The sequence below is a fragment of the Lepus europaeus genome, chromosome 9, assembly GCF_033115175.1.
Source record: "Lepus europaeus isolate LE1 chromosome 9, mLepTim1.pri, whole genome shotgun sequence".
NCBI lineage: Eukaryota > Metazoa > Chordata > Mammalia > Lagomorpha > Leporidae > Lepus > Lepus europaeus.
Genome location: NC_084835.1, coordinates 102,627,159 through 102,646,263, shown reverse-complemented (window position 1 = coordinate 102,646,263; position 19,105 = coordinate 102,627,159). Strand labels below are relative to the sequence as shown.

General features: G+C 42.9%; 1 protein-coding gene across 6 annotated transcripts in view; it reads left to right on the top strand.

The window, feature by feature from the left end:
• The first annotated feature begins 4,775 nt into the window (after positions 1 to 4,775).
• Positions 4,776 to 19,105, top strand: part of CCDC68 (coiled-coil domain containing 68) — a 52,530-nt gene continuing 38,200 nt past the window's right edge. The window contains exons 1-4 of one of the 6 annotated variants that reach the window (XM_062201692.1): positions 4,799 to 4,874; positions 13,111 to 13,206; positions 15,767 to 15,900; positions 17,368 to 17,454. In XM_062201692.1, coding sequence (XP_062057676.1) covers positions 13,125 to 13,206; positions 15,767 to 15,900; positions 17,368 to 17,454 — 303 coding nt within the window. In that variant the 5' untranslated portion in view covers positions 4,799 to 4,874; positions 13,111 to 13,124. Of the gene's footprint in view, positions 4,875 to 4,963; positions 5,078 to 13,110; positions 13,207 to 15,766; positions 15,901 to 17,367; positions 17,455 to 19,105 lie in introns of those variants that run through there. The other 5 variants (XM_062201694.1, XM_062201693.1, XM_062201696.1 and 2 more) reach the window with 5 other exon arrangements.

Sequence of the window (19,105 nt, the reverse complement as noted above, 5' to 3'; positions counted from 1 at the left end):
GAATTATGCGATGAGCTGGGAACACAGCTGTTATAGGTGGAATAGTGGTCCTCAGTGATGTTCACATCCTAATCTCTGAGATTTGTGGGTAAGCTGTGGGGCAGAGAGACTGTGCAGATGTGATGAAATTGGAGATCATGAGATGGGACAATTATTCTGGGTTACCCAGTTGGCTTAATGAAATCACAAAGATCATTGCAAGTAAAAGAGGGCTAGTCAGCATCAGAGAGGATGCTGCTAGTTTTAAATGCAGAGGTCAGAAACTTGGGGCTGGGCATTGTGGCATAGTGGGTGAAGCCACTGCCCGCAGAGCCTACATCTCATATGGGTGCCAGTTCGAGTCCTGGCTGCTCCATTTCCAATCCAGCTCCGTGCTAGTGCACCCGAGAAAGCAGCAGAAGATGGCCCTAGTACCTGGGCCCCTGCACCCACATGGGAGACCCAGAAGAAGCTTTTGGATCCTTGCTCCTGGCTTCAGCCTGGCCATTGCAGCCATCTGGGGAGTGAACCAGAGGATGAAAAACTCTCTCTTTCTCTCTCCTTCTCTCTCTGTAACTCTGCCTTAAAAAAAAATGTCAGCAACCAAGAAGGGCAGGCAGCCTCTTGGAAAGGTTGGAAAAGGCAAAAGAACAAATTCTTCCCAGGAGCACCCATCAGGAACACAGCCATGTGTCTATATTGACTTTAGGTCAGTGAGTATTGTGGCAGACTTCCAACCTACAGAATTTGATGATGATCAAATTGTATTTTTTTTAAAGGTTTTATTTATTTATTTGAGAGGTAGAGTTACAGACAGTGAGAGGGAGAAACAGAGAGAAAGGTCTTCCTTCCGCTGGTTCATTCCCCAATTGGCCGCAAAGGCTGTAGCTGTGCCAATCCAAAGCTAGGAGCCAGGAGCTTCTTCCTGGTCTCCGACATGGGTGCAGGGGCTCAAGGACTTGGGCCATCTTCTACTGCTTTCCCAGGCCACAACAGAGAGAAGAGAAGCAGCCAGGACTGGAACCGGAGCCCATATGGGATGCCGGTGCCGCAGGCGGAGGATTAATCTAGTGTGCCACGGTGTCAACCCCAACTTGTATTGTTTAAACAACCAGGTTTATAGTTATTTGTTAGGGCAGCCATAGAACACTAATACAATCTCAAGTTCACTGTATCCAGCATTCTAAAGGAAGACCTAAGTGGGACATCCCACAAAAGCTGGGGTAATCAGGGAGGTTTCCCTACATTTAGAAAATAAATTGAAAAGGGGTTTCCATTGCCAACAAGAAGATGAATAACAGGAACATTCTGGTCCATGGGGATAGAATGGGGAGGAAATCAGAGCAAAAAGGAATATAGTCAGAAACAGGGGAGGGTTTGGAGCATGATAAGCCATCTAGCCTCGCTGGAAGACAACTCGGCGAGAGAGCAAGCAGGAAGTGGGGGAGGTTTCTTGCCCATAGGAGGGATTTAGGCTTTAAACTGGAGGTCATGAGGTGTTTCAAAGAAGTGTCTGTGTATGTGCATGCTTAAGTTAAAATGACAGGAGAAAAGTTTCTATAAACTTTTAGAAAATAACAGCTACACAGAAATAGACAGTGATTACAAATATAAGCCTGGGTCCAAATATCACAAGGTAGAAACTCTGAATGTTACAAGGTGGGGCTTTCTGTTTGCAGTCAAATCCTCTTTCAACATGAGTGACAATTTGTACTGTGCTCCAGGAGCGAGCCAGCATCTGCTGCTCTCCGTTGTACCTTTTTTTTTTTTTTTTTTTTTTGTGGACAGGCAGAGTGGATAGTGAGAGAGAGAGAGACAGAGAGAGAAAGGTCTTCCTTTTTGCCGTTGGTTCATCCTCCAATGGCCGCTGCGGCCGGCGCATCTCACTGATCCGAAGCCAGGAGCCAGGTACTTCTCCTGGTCTCCCATGCGGGTGCAGGGCCCAAGCACTTGAGCCATCCTCCACTGCCTTCCCGGGCCATAGCAGAGAGCTGGCCTGGAAGAGGGGCAACCGGGATAGAATCCGGTGCCCCAACCGGGACTAGAACCCGGTGTGAAGGCGCCGCAAGGCGGAGGATTAGCCTGTTAAGCCACGGCACCGGCTGATGTACCCTTAAGTCCCTCCACTTTCTAGTTGACCCCACACAGAGGGTAAAGGATAAGGGATTTATCCTGCGAGGGTGCCAAGCTTAGACTGAGGATGTCTTAGTCCCCAACTGATCTCTGATGGTCTCTGTTGGATCTCTGTCAAACTCAACCAAAGCCATTCCAATTTTTCTTTAAAAAGTATAATACTTTTTCTTGATGTGATAATCTTAGGTAAAGTGTGAAGAAAGACAGCTTTAGAAAATTTTAAATGATTTGTATATGTACAAATATATATTCCATGAGGAGAAATCAAACTGAGGCTATAAAAGTCTGTAAACATCCCATCCTTCCCTCTCCCCACAACCCCCAAAGCTTTAACTCCAAACCATGTCACCTGAGTATCAGTGTGTATGCTGCTAATATTTTTTAACTCCACACTCTTGTTAACCCTGAGTGGTCTCCTGCTCCCTTCCATGCCAGATTTATTAAAATTACTTAGTAGTATACTTCCCCAACTATGAAGTGCAATCACTATTTCATACTGAATAAAATTATTACCTTCAGTTACAGTATTCCCTCTGCTCCCTAGAAAAGTACACAAAATACAACCTTCCCCCCTGATAGTGTCAGTTTCTTCTGGGATAGTATCTTAGTTGTCAATTCTGTAACAAACTACCATGGACTGGGTATTAAGTTAGCTTAAACAATGAACACTCATTGATCCAATGGCCACAGCGGCCTTTGGAGGGTGAGCAGTTCTGGAGGCCTGATGTCCAAGTTGAAGGTGCCTGCAGACCTGGTGTCTGGTGAGGGCCCTCTGCGTGGTTTGCATATGGGTGCCTTCCTGCTGCGTATTCACATGACAGACAGGTCATATCTGAATGCATCCACGAGGGTTCCGCTTTCATCCCCTAATTACCTATCAAAGACCCCGGCTATGAGTTTTAGAGGGACCAACATTCAGTCCACAGCATATGGTAAGACTTAAAAACTGTTTGCCTTTAATTCTTACTACTGTTAGTACTTTTGTAAAAAATAGTTCTAAGACAAAAAAAATCATGTATCTCTGTGGTACTGGCATACACACTGGGCCATCCATCTTGTTTTCCTGGCATAAGCAGAGCTAATGACTGATTTCCCTCTCCAAAGAGGACGGAGGCTAGAAAGAGAGGGAGGCAGGACCAGAAGGCAGGGGTGCATCAAATGCTGGGCAAGATCCAGGCTCAGACGGAGGAAATGTAGTGTTTATGGGACCAACCTGAAAAGGCAGACAGTGGCAAACTGCAGCAGCAGAACAAATGGTCCCCAGCAGCTGGATTTCTTCCATGTTTAAACTAGTGATAAACATCCACAGCTAAATCTGGAACACAATTTGTCCATAAATACACATATATTTATTCGGTAGAACCACAAGGATGAATTAACACAGTATGACCCAAGAACCACCAACTTGCACTTCTCTGGATTGGGCTGCAGTCCACAAGTAGCTTAGCTGAGAAGAAAATAAATAATTTCTCTCTGACTGTGGTGGCAATGAAGAATTGTGGGATTCCCAGGAAAAATCTGAAAAGCCCATGTGTCCTGAAAGATTTGGGCTGCATTTTTCCAAATCTGCTAACTTTGGGCGAGGTGGTGGAAGTCATTATCTATTATCCAAAGCCCTAAAACTTTATGAACCTTCCCAGCAACCAACCAGAAAGAATACCTAATGGTCAAAGTTGGGACAATCTGAGCAATAAAATAAATGATGGAGCATTGATTTATAGCCCAGAGGACAAAATAAATATACCCGAATCCATATTGATAGAAAGAAATGACTGAACAGACACACAAGGGAGAGAAAAGGGACAAGTCTTCCTTATAGGATAACTGCAGATAATGACATGTTTGAAGATACCCCCTCATCTCAGAGGTGGAGTTTAATCCCTCCCTCTCTTGAGCCTGGTCTGAATTCAGGACTCAATTCAAAGAAGAGAGTAGGGGAAAACAGGAAATTGTAACTTCACAGTAGAAAAATATAAGAACCACTGCTATAGCCATGTCAACATCCGCAGAGATAAATCACCGCCCCCTGAGATCACCTCATCCCTTCCAAACCAGGTAGCCACTGCTTAACAGTGAGAAAAACATCCAACAAAACCAAGTGAGGGGCTCCCACAAAACTACCAAGGCTGTGGAAGCCACGAAAAGACCAAGTGCGGTGTGGTCTGTGCCGTGGGAGTCTGCACCAAGCTGACACTTCAGCAGAAATCTAGGGAGTTCTGCAGGGAGCCGGGCGTCCAGTCAGCCGTCAGCACCTTTGTTACTTTCTTAGTTTTGACAGCGTGTGGTGGTTATGTAAGGTGTGGACATTAGGGGACACCGGCTGAGATCTACAGAGAACTTTGTATCATCCTCCCAACTTTTTTGGGTAGGTCTCAAATTATTCCAAAATAAAAATTTTATGAAAAACAAAATCCAAAAGTTTATGTATTTCGGGTGCCAATAGAGCTTCTGGAAAAGCAGCAGCCACGGTCCCCGTCAGCACACACCTCTCCCGAGCAGAGTGCAGGGGCGGTGTGTGGTCCTGGTGCACTGGGCGTGCGCGTCCCGGGTGCAACAGGAGACGAGGCTCCTCCCCGGAGCCACCCGGGCGCCGGACTCTGCCCTGGCCTCGCCTCGCAGGGCGGAGCCCACTCCCGCAGCTCCCTGCCCGCCGACGCCGGCGCCGAAGCTTGAGCGCCCAGGGTGGAGCAGCGCCTGGGACCCCGGGCTGGCCGAGCGCCCTCCCAGGTAGGCGAGCGCTGGCGATCCGCGGCGCGCGCCAGGTGAGTGGGAGTCCAGGTGCGCCGGGAGCGGGTTTCCGCTGGAGCTCAGTGCACCAAGGACATTTCCTGGTAAAGGTCCTTGGAGAAGAGGATATTCCTCGCTGTGAACTCTCTCTGGGGCTTGGATTCCGGGGTGAGAAGTTTAAGAGCCGCCTTTCTCCGAGAAAGTTATCCGTCCTCCCGGCGCACACCTGATTACTTACGTAGGTGCCTGTTATACGATCCCTCGGGCAGGGCCGATATTTTATTTCACATTCCCGTTCATCCTGAGTGGTCTCCGCGATTTCTGTCTGCTGATTTCAGGGGCCTTGGAGAAAAGCCCTCCGGAAAATGTCAGGGAATCCAAGCTGGCGGTCTGGACAGGTCCCTGCGCCCGCAGTGTTTAAGAGCAAAGCTAAATGAAGGGGTTTGTCTAGCTCTTCATTCATTGTGCTGGCGGGTGTAGTAACGGGAGACGGCCCGCCGCTGGGCACTTTGCAGCCGTTTCTGTTGACGGGGCATCACCGGCTATTGGAGCTGACAGTTAGAGAGGCCTGGGCAGCTTTGCAAGGGGACAGTGTTATCTTACAGCGAGGCTAATGCACGTGTACAGGTCTGGCTTTTAGAATGGAAAGTGACATAACTGAATTTTCAGCCTTCTTCAAAAAGAAAAGGGGAAAAAATGGACGTGAGGATCGGAACAAGCAGCCTGCCCTGATGGCGACTAAAGCTGTCTCTCTGCACCATTGTGTCCTACTTGTTTTATTTCAGGAATCCCAACTCCTCTTAGTTTTTTGCTGAAAAAGTATATAAAAAGGATTGAGTATCAGAATACAAAAGGCAATGATTCTGCATTTGAATAAGGAGAAGATAATCTGTCCTTTTGATTTTACCCAGTGCGATCAAATATTACAGGAGTCAGCTTTCCCAGGAATGTGAGCCTGGCTGGAGCAGCAGGTGCCCAGGCAGGCACAATTGCTGCTGTTGTTCTGCTGTGGCTGGGCTGTCCTCTCTCCTCCCCCCACACCCACAGCTTGAGATTGGAGGCTCCTGACATAGGAATTTTTGCCGGAGGTAGGGGATATCCCTGTGTGGCTCAGGTATTTACAGAAGGAGTGAGAACAGGTTATGCTCCCTGGGATCTAGGCAAACATCATAAAGCTCTTAGCCTTCGGCATTTACAAAACAAATCGAACTGCCTGTCCTAACTAGAAAGAGACTTTTGACACAAATACAGACGCTATTTTGTCAATTAATAATAAGGAATGTTCATTGTTAGCTTTTTTGTTTGTATTGTGTTTACTGTAGACTTGTATTGTAAACCAAATTTTGGCCAAAGGTGAAAAATGAGGCGTACTTGTGTTTGGGACAATGACTGACAAAGTAAACAATGAAGATTTTGAAGGGAATTTAAAAGTCTTTGGGAGATATTTATCTCAAAGTCACATGGTCAATTATTGATTGAAAACATTTCATAATGGCAAAGTGTTACTATGAAGTTAATAACATGTTTAAATGGATTCACAGCTTATTAAGCACAAAAGCAGCCAGCTACATGTGTTTGAAAAACAAAAGTTGGTGTGTGTGTGTGGGGTGTGTGTGCGTGTATGTGTGTGTGCACACGCACACGTGCGCCTGGGGGGGTTGTGCGCATACCTGCAGCTTTACAGCATAGGAGGTGCACCTGTGAGTTTGTGAGTGTTTGCTCATTCCATGACCTGATGTTTATTGAACATCTATTGGACAGGACTCTGCTGTGTCTCCTCAGAGGATTACAGCCATGTGTAAATAAGTCGCATTCCTGTCCTCCTGGAATTTAGGCAAGCTGGAGCCCTCCAGGGCAACCCAAAACCACAGCATAGGAACCGCATCAGTGAGCATCCATCATTTCTGACAGTGACTGAAACTAGAGGAGTTTACACTGACTTAAACAGCGAAAGATAAAAATTGTGGAGGAGCTTAGGTTTTCCAGTCAAGTTTGTTTCTTTTGTTTTAGTTAAGAACTTGGGAGTCAGATTTAATCTTTGAAATATATAAACCTAAAACAGCGAGTGACTGTGACACCTGTCCGTGGTCTACTGCTTTTTCAATATGTGCCACTGGATTAGGAAAACAGATTATTTCATTTCAAAGATATCTGGACTTGGGGTCAAAATACTTGGTTTCAAGTGGTGAGGTCAATTTTGAATCCTGAAGACTTAACATCCTGCTCTGTGTCTTGGTCACATTAAATCTGTATATATGCTGAAGATGATGACTATAGCACAATGTTGTAATGATAATTTTGAAAATGTATGGAAAATAATTTTTGGTAAAATGCATGGAGTTTGTCAATAGTATACATGCATTTGTGCTAATTTTTCAATCCTTTTCTTCCAAAAATAAATAGTTTTTATTTCATATCTAAGAGTTTTCTAATATAAATATGTATGTAATGCTGCTTAAGAAAATCATGACTTTTACTTGAAAACAGAATTTGGGTGCCGTGTTAACATGCATGCCTTTGGTATATTGTGCATGAGTTTCAGGTACACAGTCACCTGAGATTTAGCCAGCTGACACTGGATGTCACCATTGTGCTGTGTAATGCAGCTGCTGAGCAGGTGTGCTACTTAATATTCAGGACGTGGTCATCATCTTCAAGGCTTTGGAGATAACGTGAGCTCCTTTTTCCGCATAACCTAATTATCCTCGTGGTACTTTTGTTGTAATTTACTTTTTCGGTTTCTGATGTCTATACTCTATGTAATAGTAATCAAAAAGGAAGACACAGTACTGTCAGCTCAGCCCTAGAAATAAAAGCTGAGAACACAGGAACTGCAGAATCCATGTGAGCTCTTGGTAGCAAACTGAGAAGTTGGCCCCGACTGACTTGGTGGAAGAGGAAGGATGTGGAGCAACTCCCAGAATTGGAAGGAAAGCTGGAAGACTAGGGGAGGAGAAGGGGAGGACAGGTGCGTTAGCACTTGGCAAGATCAGGAAGTGGAAAGAGCAGGTCAGCGTGCTTTGGGTGTCACTGGCCTTGCTGCCCCCTGATGCAAAGCACCGTTCTTCATCAGACTCCTCCCCTTCCCTTCCCTGGCTTTTCATGGCCTCCAGCTTCAACAAGCCTAATGGCCAATCCCCGGGTGGCGGTTCCAGAGGGAGCACCCAGCCTGCTGAGGCTCGTGTTGTGCCTGTGCTCCAGCTCCAGCGAGTAAGGAGCACTGAGGGAGAGACCTGTCCCGCAAGACTCAAACAGGTGGTGAGTCCCTGCCTGTGGCTGGAGGCCGAAGCACTGGGCAGCCCAGACCTGCCAAGCACCCTACTGGGGGGAACGCAGTGTGCACCTGCAGAGAGGAGCTGAGACCGCTGGACTTCACTGCCCCTTGTTGGGGCTACCCTTGCAGCATGGGACACTGTGGCAGACTTTGTTGTACCCTGACTTTCCTTCAGCCTGTAGAGGGCCAGACCAGCCAGGGCTACAAAGAGAACTCCTTAGATAAACTGGAAGTCTCAACAACTTTCAGTCTGCGTGCAAAGAAAAACCCTGCAACATTAGAGAAGGTGGCAGGTGACGCTGTGTGATGCCTGGTTCTAGAACACTCCTCTCAGCAGCCTCTGCTCTCACTTTCCCCGTGCCCGGAGCCCTCTCCTCCAGGCAGACACCTGGCGTGTGCCTCCTGTCATTCATATCTTGCTCAGATGCCACCTCCCCAGAGTGGCTTCCCTCAGGACTCATCCAGAACAGCACCTCCTTTTTCCGTGTCACCAGATCTGCTTGTCTTTAGGGTGCTGACTGCTTCCTCTACTTATTGTTTAGTGTCTGATTCCCCTCTGTACAGAAAGTCCTGTGAATGTGAGATGTTTGGCTCACTGCTGCAGCCACAGCTCCTAACAGCAGTATTCAATAAATACAATAAGCATGAATGAATCAAAGGTTAAACAAAAAGAAGGGGACACCTTTGTTTGAGTTGTGGGACTGTGGGCAGTGCCTGTATTAGTTTCCTAGAGCTGCTCCAATCAGGTACCATAAACTCAGTGAGGTAAACACAGAAATTTGTCAACTCACGGCTCTGGGGGTTGGGAAGCTGATATCAGTGAGTCTGTAGCTGGTTCCTTCTGAGGGCAGTGAAGGAGTATCCGCTCCAGGTCTCTCTTCTGACTCTTGGGGGTTGGCTGCCACCTTTAGCCTACCTTGGCATGTGGAAGCATCACTCTGATCTCTGCCTGCAGCTCACTTGGTGTGGTCCCTGTGTGTTCATCTCTCTCCAAATTTCCCCTTTCTCTAAGGATCTCAGTCTTATTCAACAAAAGGTTTATGGACAAAAGAGAAATGGAATTGAATTTCATTTGGGTATAAAGTATGGCAACCAGATAGGCATGGAGTTACCTCCTCTGATCTGGGCTGCTTGTCTTACATGTCACTGGAGGACCTTACCTCTGCTTAACCGGCTATATCTACAATGACCTAGGTCTCTCATGGGACTACAGCGTAACCCAGCCTGTAACACTGCCTTATCTGTATCTATCATGCAATTCTTCAGCTATTCTCATGTCATTGTACAGAACGGTAGATTGAATGACATTATCCTGATTGCCCAGTGATGTGTTCCTTTATGCCATGGATTACAGTTCACAATCATGTGTATGGGTAGTTTTATAAATTGTAAACCATTCATTAAATGTTAGTGTTGTTGGTTGGGGATGTTGACAGATTCCTGATGTATTAGCAATTAAGTGTCGGCACCATGGTTGAACTAGTCTTAAATCCTCCCAAGCAGATTTCTTTTGTAGTCCCACTCAGGTGTAACCTACTTAAAATGTTACTTGGTTCTCCGCTGCAGGGAAGCAAGCCACTCAGGTTGCTTGTTATCCTTAATTGTGGATAATAATCTCATATTTTACTTACTGATTAGACAAACACGCACAACTCATTTATTATGCATTGCATATGCCAAACGCTTGAACAACACCATGATGATTATTATTGTTAATAATTATTACCGATTGCATTTTTTACTCTTAAGGAAACTGAGGCACGTTCCTTAACACATGGTTAAGGAATTTGTCCAAGGTCACACAGCCTCTTAGTGACAGAAGTAGGCCGTGAACCTAGGCTGCCTCTAAACCTTTGAGCTAGGGGACCCTTGTTCTTTCGCATGAGAAAGCCTCGTGGAAAAAATCTGTGTGAGACAGAACAAAGCAGAGCTGCTTTAGTGAAAGTTCAGGTGACAGAGCCCTGTCTGCTGAGCACTGCCCCTCCTCCCTGGGGAGCGGCTTGCAAAGCCTGATCTGGGAAATAAGCCCTCTTGGCGTGAGGCCACTTGTAAACTCTCTTCAATCCATTCTAGCATAAAGCAAATACAAGTCTTTCCTCACTCTAATTAACTGATTGTGTTTTATTTTGAAAATTTTATCTGCTTAATCTACTTCTGGCTGGAATAAAATGCTTGCCTGGGTTTCCCCAGGATGCCAATGCCATATGGCAATTCGGACTTTGCTACCTTATGTTCCCCTTGGGGTTACCATACACATCACGGACTGTGGACACCAAAGGTTTATGAACCTACGAGAGGAATGGAATTTAATTTCATCTGGATATAAAGCATTGTAACCAGAAAGGCATGAAGTACCTCCCCTCTTATGGGCTGCTTGCCTTCCATGGTAATTAATAATATCAGACAAAAGCAGCAGTATTGATAGCTGCTATCCACTGGGTGCATTGTGCAACCAACTGTTTTTTTTTTAAAAAAAAAAAAACAACTGCTTTTCACAACCCTAAGTATCAGTAGGCCTATTTTACAGGTATGTAAGTTAAGGCTAAGGTTTTATATAACTGATTTTTAGATGTCTTGACTCATGAGTGGAAGAGGTAGAAGTTTTGAGCAGTCTCAGTGATTGTGAAGCAGGATTCCTCGATACTGATACTGAAAGGCAAGGAAAGGCGTAGAATTTAGGACATGTGACATGAGGTCAATGCAGTTTTCAAAGTAGGGAAGATGCTGAGAAAGCTGTGGGATTCCTTTCAAAGAGGTTCATTCTTGTGACGAAATGCCTATTATTTGTTAGTGCACACAACACACAGCAAACTAAAACAGAAACAAAAGTCAGTTAGATGCAGATGAAGGAGGACTGAACTGGAGGAAAAACCGAACTCAGGCCAGACAGCTGACCTTGTTTCTGTCATCCCGCTGGTCCTGTCCTCATGTTCTGCCATAACCTGGAAGGGCCAGCACGAGTGTTGGCACAGGTGTTCTCTGTTGCAAGAACTCTGGCACAGGACTTGTGAACAGAGATGAAACATCAAGGCCAGGAAGCAGTCTTTTATGATGATGAGGCTAAGGATGATGCCTGCATAAGGCCCAGTTGGAATTTTATCCAAAAGGCTAAGCCCTGAACAAAGAGGGGTATTTCCTTATATATGGTTTTAGCTTCTTTGTCTCCCTTCTATGGCTGCATGCATACATTTGACTGGATATCCTAACATTACATGGTAGCCACAGGAATTAATACAATACTGTCCATGGGTACATACTTACTGATGATGTGGTTTTCTTCCCCACACATACTGAGCTGTATGCTGTCTGGCAAGGGTTAACACCATTGCTTGGTTTAGCAAACAGAAGCCATAATGGTTACATAGAAGTGGATAACAGCTACAGTTGAAGCATTCATAGGCAGGCAGATAAGGCCCACATTCCATTTCCAGGGTAAGTTTCTTTTTCTCTGTCTGACCTTGGGGCAGCCATTACCACAGCTCAACTCTGCCGAAGCAGCATGGACAGTGTGCAGACAGATGAGTGGCAATGGATGTATTATACTAAAGCTTCATTTATCGGCACTATATGAGGATACTTTAGAAGGTTCATAGGAAAATGGACTCAAAGATTAGTTTATTTTTGTGCAAAGGAGTTTTGAAATCCATGAATAATTTTTTCATAATACTAATTTTTCACAATTTTTAAGATCTCTTGAATGCATGGATTTCAAAAATTTTTTTGCATCAAACTAAACTTATCCTTTAATTCCATTATCCAGGAACTCCTTTAAGTTCCTTAGTATTTGAGCTTCACATAATTTTTCCTCATTATTTAATTTTAATTAATATTCAAATAATTCCAGTTACCTTATAAATATGATTTTACAGTTTTTCTTGACCCAGTAACCAAAGAAGGTAAACACACTGTGTTTGTTTTTTTAAGGTAAAAATGTCTACCAAAAGGAAAATCTTGGTTTTTAGCTTAATCCAAACAACAAACTGTTTTTTAAAAATTTAAAATTTTTTTCATTCATATGCGGTAAACTTTAAAATAGTCACAGACCATTCAAGCTATTGTAATGCATCATTCTTAACAATTTGTTTGACAATGATTTAAAGCAAAACTTGACAAAACACTGCATTTTCAGCACAGCTGATGAAATGTTATTCTTTTGATTTTTTTTTTCCTTCAACCATTCAAAAGTGTCAGAACTGGGGCAGGCATTGTAGTGCACCAAGTTAAGCTGCTTCTTGGGAGACTCATATATCAGAAGGCCTGGGCTGGGGTCCTACCTCTGTTCCCAATCCAACTTCCAACTAATGCACATCTTGGGAGGCAGCAGATGCTGGCTCAAGTACTTGGGTCCCTGCCACCCTCATGGGAGACCTGGTGGGCATTTGGAGAGTGAATCAGTGGATGGAAGTTAATGCTCTTTTTATCTCATTATTACTCTGCCTTTCAAAAAACAATATATATATATATATATATGTATACATTTAAAATATTGAGACCGTTCTTAGCTCACAAGCTGCACCAGCAGGCTGGAAGCCAGATTGGCTCACAGGCTGTGGTTTGCTGACCCCTGCCCTTGGTCTTACCACCCTTTTTCTGGTTTCCAAGAACATTCCAAACTGTCTTCGTGGTTTCTTTCACTTCTAGCATTTAAACGTTGTTGTGGACCGAGAACTTAACCCAGGAAGGACATCCAGAGGCCGAGAACGAGAAGCACTTCCACTCTAACTGTACACAGGCAGGCTTGCAGGGTTGCTGCTGCCGGGCATAAATCTATAGAAACATAGCGGCTGTCTAAGAGAATTTATAATAAAGTGGAAAATTCTTGGTGTGCTTCGTCAATTTCATTGAAGATTAAAGGATAAATGAGGACTTGTGGTATCATCAGAATCTATCCTGTTTCAAAGTGATACAGCCAAATAAAAAGTTTCTTTGTGTCTTTTAGCAAAATAGGTTGTTGCTAGATTAAAACAATTTTTTTTCTTGTGGTTGTTTTTGTGTAGGGAAGCCAACTTTAATGCAATGGAAATACCCCTCAACTTGGAATCAAAAAGAACAAGATTGGAGTTTTAGCTCAGCTAGTTTTACTGTGATCTGGGGTAAGTTAACATAACTGTGGCACTCTTGGCTTCCTTACTGCTAAAATGAAACTAACAGTCCTACCTTACCTTTTATCATAGACTATTTTTTTTTTTTTTATTTTGACAGGCAGAGTGGACAGTGAGAGAGAGAGAGACAGAGAGAAAGGTCTTCCTTTTCCATTGATTCACCCCCCAACGGCCGCTGTGGCCTGTGCGCTGCGGCCAGCGCACCGCACTGATCCGAAGGCAGGAGCCAGGTGCTTCTCCTGGTCTCCCATGGGGTGCAGGGCCCAAGCACTTGGACCATCCTCCATTGCACTCCCAGGCCACAGCAGAGAGCTGGACTGGAAGAGGAGCAACCGGGACAGAATCCAGCGCCCCGACCAGGACTAGAACCCCGTGTGCCAGCGCCACAGGTGGAGGATTAGCCTATTGAGCTATGGCGGTGCCGGCTTGTAGACTATTTTTAAATTCTTCTTTATTTGTCATAGAAATTTCAAAAGTTAGAGGAGTACAACGAACATGTCTTCCGATCACCTAACTTCCATAATTACCTATATTTTGCTAAATTATTTCTAGTTATATTAATCCCATTTCTCCTCTCCCATTTATTTTTATTTATTAGAGAGAGAGAGAAAGAAAGAGAGAGAGAGAGAGAGAGAGAGAATCGTCTATCTGTTGCTTCACTCCCCAAATGCCCATGACAACCTGTACAGGGCTAGGACAAAGCTAGGATCCAGAAACTCAATTTGGGGCTTCCATGTGGGTGGCAGGGACTCAAGTCCTTAAGCTACCAGGCTGCCTCTTAGGTACCCAATACCCTGAAGCTGGCATCAGAAGCAAAGCCAGGATTTGAACCCAGGGACCCCAGCATGGTTGAGAGCAACATCCTTACCACCGTGCCAAATGCCATCCCCACCTCCTCCGTTATTTTAAAGCGGGTCTTAATGTATTAGCATTTCACTTGCAAATGTTTCGGTATGTGTGGCTAATAGATATGATCTTTTCCAAGAATGTCCATGGCTAGCAAAACTATAACAATTCTTTATCATTAGCTCTTTTCTCTTTTCTCTTTTTTCTTTTTTTTTTTAACTTTTATTTAATGAATATAAATTTCCAAAGTACAGCGTATGGATTACAATGGCTCCCCCCCCATAACTTCCCTCCAACCCGCAACCCTCCCCTTTCCCGCTCCCTCTCCCCTTCCATTCACATCAACATTCATTTTCAATTCTCTTTATATACAGAAGATCAGTTTAGCATATATTAAGTAAAGATTTCAACAGTTTGCCCCTACATAGCAACACAAAGTGAAAAAATACTGTTGGAGTACTAGTTATAGCATTAAATAACAGTGTACAGCACATTAATGACAGAGATCCTACATGATATTTTTTAAAAATTGATTAATTTTCTATGCAATTTCCAATTTAAAACCAAGTTTTTATTTCATTTTCAATTATCTTTATAAACGGAAGATCAATTCAGTATATACTAAGTAAAGATTTCATCGGTTTGCACCAACACAAAAACACAAAGTGTAAAAATACTGTTTCAGTACTAGTTATAGCATCACTTCACATTGGACAACACATTAAGGATAGATCCCACATGAGATGTAAGTACACAGTGACTCCTGTTGTTGACTTAACAATTTGACACTCTTATCACCAGCTCTTTTCTAGCCTCAGAGATAATTGTTTAAGTCAGGATCCAAACAACATTCATATTTTAATGGTCATGTGTTTCTTTAGACAATTAATGGTCACTTTTAGTTGTGTTAAGATTGATTAGTGAACTCTCTCAGATAATGTGTTTTCATTAAACTTTCACCTAATGTTTTTAACCTTGGTTCATGATTATTGCTTCGATACATGATTTCAGAAGGAGTTGCAAAATATAAGCTTGTGAATTTTAGTAATCCTTTTGAATTTATTAGCAGGAAATCTATAAAAAAGTTCCTTGAAGTTTTACTAAGATGATGCTAAATAAAAAGAGGAATCTCACATTTTTCTTTCTTGGATTATTTAATTTTCAAAATTTAATTAATGGGCCAGTGCCGTGGCTCACTAGGCTAATCCTCTGCTTGTGGCGCCAGCACACCAGGTTCTAGTCCTGGTCGGGGCGCTGGATTCTGTCCCGGTTGCTGCTCTTCCAGTCCAGCTCTCTGCTGTGGCCCAGGAAGGCAGTGGAGGATGGCGCAGGTCCTTGGGCCTGTACCCACATGGGAGACCAGGAGGAAGCACCTGGCTCCTGGCTTCGGATTGACACAGTGTGCGGGCCAGTGGCAGCCATTTGAGGGGTGAACCAATGGAAGGAAGACCTTTCTTTCTGTCTCTCTCGCTCACTGTCTAACTCTGCCTGTCAAAAAAAAAAATTAAATAATGATGGTTTCAGGTGCTATCACTTTTAAATTAAATTGATTCCTGAATATATGAATATACACTAGTGATTTATAATTTTGCTAGTGTATTTGGTTTCAGTAATAACTTCTTTAAGTTTATGAACCATACAATCATGTAATCATGTAATAAAAAAGTCTGTTCTACTTAATGGATTTATGTTTTCCTAATGCCAGGATTCACAATGACAACAGTTACAGTGACCACAGTGACCACAGAAGTTCCTGCAAGGGGTAAGACAGAAGAGAATTCTGCCTTGTATGATTCCACATCAGCTCACATTATTGAAGAAACTGAATATGTGAAAAAGGTATGTGAGCTCCACTAGCATGATGTGAGTGTTTGAGATAAATTCTAGGGGAAGGTCTTATGACACAATGGGTTAAGCACAGCTCAGGACACCTTCGTCCCATACATGAGTGCCTGGTGCGAGTCCCAGCTCTGCTTCCCGTCTAGCTTCCTGCTAATGCACATGCTGCCATGCATGTGGGACGCTCAGGTGGAGCTCCTGGCTCCTGGTTTTGACCTCACTCAGCCTCAGCTGTTGTGGGCATTTGGGGAGTGAACTAGCAGATGGAAGATTCTCTCTCTGTCTCTCTCTCCCTCCTCCCTTTGTATCTCTGTCTCTGTCTCTGTCTCTCTCTCTCTCTCTCTGTGTATGTGTGTGTGTCTGCCTTTAAATACATTTTAAAGAAGATAAATCCTGAAATCCATTGGTGGACTTTGCCTCCCTCTCCGTAGAGCATATGAAAAGGAATACACCGAGTCTGGACAAGAACCATCTTGATAGCTGAGAGTTAAACACATGCTTAGTCATTTCTCTTGAGGAGATGAAACTGTTTTACACTTGGAGTAAAATGATTTTCTTCCCTTAGTAAAACTGAATAATGGTTCAGGAGGGTTCAAAACACCTATCAGCACTTAATTTGTGCCACACCATTCAGTACTGGATTTCCTACTGTTTTATAATGTTCCCTACTTGTTTCATGAGGGCTGACACTGTGTTCTTAAGTAGATGTTTATGTTTCCTGCTGAGCGTCACCTTGCCCCTTTTCACAGCTCGGGTAGCTATTGCTGTTACTTCATTAAAAGTCTGAAGTCCTAAGAGAATCCGAGATGATAGGGCTGACAAAAGTTTGTATTCATATTAACTGTTTCTTGGAACAGATGGATAAATTCTGACATTGATCATTCATAACTTGTTTAGGTCAGTTAATTAAATCATCTATGAGTGCCTTCCATCGGTCAGTCAAGACATAGGGCATATGTTACATGCAAAAATGTGTATGATCTCCTATTATTAATTATTCTGTAGTACTTAATAATAATTATTTTGTAGTAATTACTAATTAGTAATTATTTTGTAGTAATTACTAGATTGTAATTATTTTGTAGTGATTACTAAATAGTAATTGTTTTATTGTAATTACTAAACAGTAATTTAGTACTAAATTACTATATATATATGTATAGAAAAATAGAACTAAATACATTGCATTAAGTTCTAATTACTCAATGATAATTATCTTGTAGCATAATATAAATTTAAGTGATTATATTTTAGGGGTTTTTTTGAAGAGTTATAAAGACCAAATGCTTATTTTCAGCAGTCTAAGCAATATCAGCCGAAATGCAAGTTTGAGTTTACTGCAGTTATTTATATCTGACATGAGAATATATGTTTTAGTTTATAGATAAAACAAGTACTCTATAGCTGATATACAGACAGATAGCATTTGGTATTAAATGACTTTGAAAAAATGATTTTTCCCTCTAGATTCGAAGTACTCTGGAAAAGATCCGGAATCAAATGTTTAAAAATGAAGTAGGACCTAGCAGTACAAATCACAAACTAAATGCAAAGGTAATAAACTTATCAAAATTGTCCTGTATTTTTGAAAATTAGCATAAAACCATATAGGCCTCTTTTAAGTAACTTTTTGGTAATTATTATTCTCTTCAAAGCTTTAAACAATAAATGATAGAGTATTTTGCACCTATCTAAAGATGTTAATTGCCATATGTGTGAAATGTGTTTTCACGGACATCAATAGTAGAATCAGTTTCGGTGATAAGACCTTACTTGAATATTAAATTACTTATCTAAAGTGTATGGGAAGATGTTGGCCCAGCCAGGATACATGGCAGCCATGTTTCCCAGTAAGGGAAAACGTTTCCAAGGGACACTCTGTTGAAGTTAGGCCTGAGTTACGTGAGGGCCTTGCCAGGCAGTCAACAAACTTAAATGCAATTCCATACCTAAGACTAGCCTTAAGTGAAGGTACTTCAAGATGGACATGGAAAGATGGGCTTAAAAGATTAGATTTTATTTTGGTGCAAAACAATTTTGAAATGCATACAAACTAGTTGCATATTATGTATTTCTATGAGTCTTTTGAAGACTACTTGTATGCATTGATTTCAAATTTATATTGCACCAAAATAAACTTATCTTTTTATTTCATTTTCCATGAACTTCTTGAAATAATCTCATATACCTAAGGTCTCAAGATCTGCATTTTGACTTGTCTGGGTTATGTGAGGTTCATCTTCATCTGAGCCAAGTGTAAGTCATCAGTGTTATCCGCTACACGGTGAGGCCAGGCTACACCAGAACACAGTGTCTGGTGCATAAACTTGCTCCCCTTTCATCCTCAACCTCCCAAGCTACCACAATTAGCTTCACTTATTTTCTTAAATTAAGTTCTATGAAATTGTGGGGGAAAAGCTATGTTTGGGAATGATGGAGAAGAATAAATGTTCAGTTTGGGCTATTTTGAGTTATCTATTAGACTTTCAAGAAATAGGTGGCTGAACACAGAAGTTTGGAGTTGACAGTAAAGGTCAGGGCTACAAGGTCATAGTTACTGGGTGGATATTTCTGGGTGTTTCATGGACGGTATTTAAAATTCTGAAATTGGAAGGAATTACCATTCAAGTGTTGAAAGAAAAGAGAGATAAGGGATAGGCATTGCGGAGCAGTGGATTGAGCCACTTCTTGGGATTCCTGCATCCCTTATTAGAGCACCTCATTCCAGTCCCGGCTATTCCATGCTTCTAATCCAGCTTTTTGCTAATGCACCTGGGAGGCAGCAAATGATGATTGAAGTCCTTGGCTTCTTGCCACCTCCATAGGAGACCTGGAGGGAATTCATGTCCTAGCTTCGGTCTGTTTTAGTTCTGGCATTTGGGGAGTGAACCAGCAGATGGAAGATCTCTCTCTGTCTCTCCCGACAGTCACTCTCTCTCTCTCAAATAAATACACAAATATTTTTAAAAACAAAAGAGAAATGATGCAAAGACTGTCTTGAGTTTTCTGGTGTCTTGGTGTTCAGAAGAACCAAGCCAGAAAGCTGAGAAGAGGGGTTGGTGAGTCAGGAAGAAGAGTAGGAAGGAAGGAAGCCACTGAGAGCAAGTGAGCAAAGGGTTCCAGGATGGATGGCAGGCCGCTCTGTCAAATGTTGTCCATGGGTTAAGTCAAGTGAGGACTAACTCCTGGACATGGCGATGTGTGG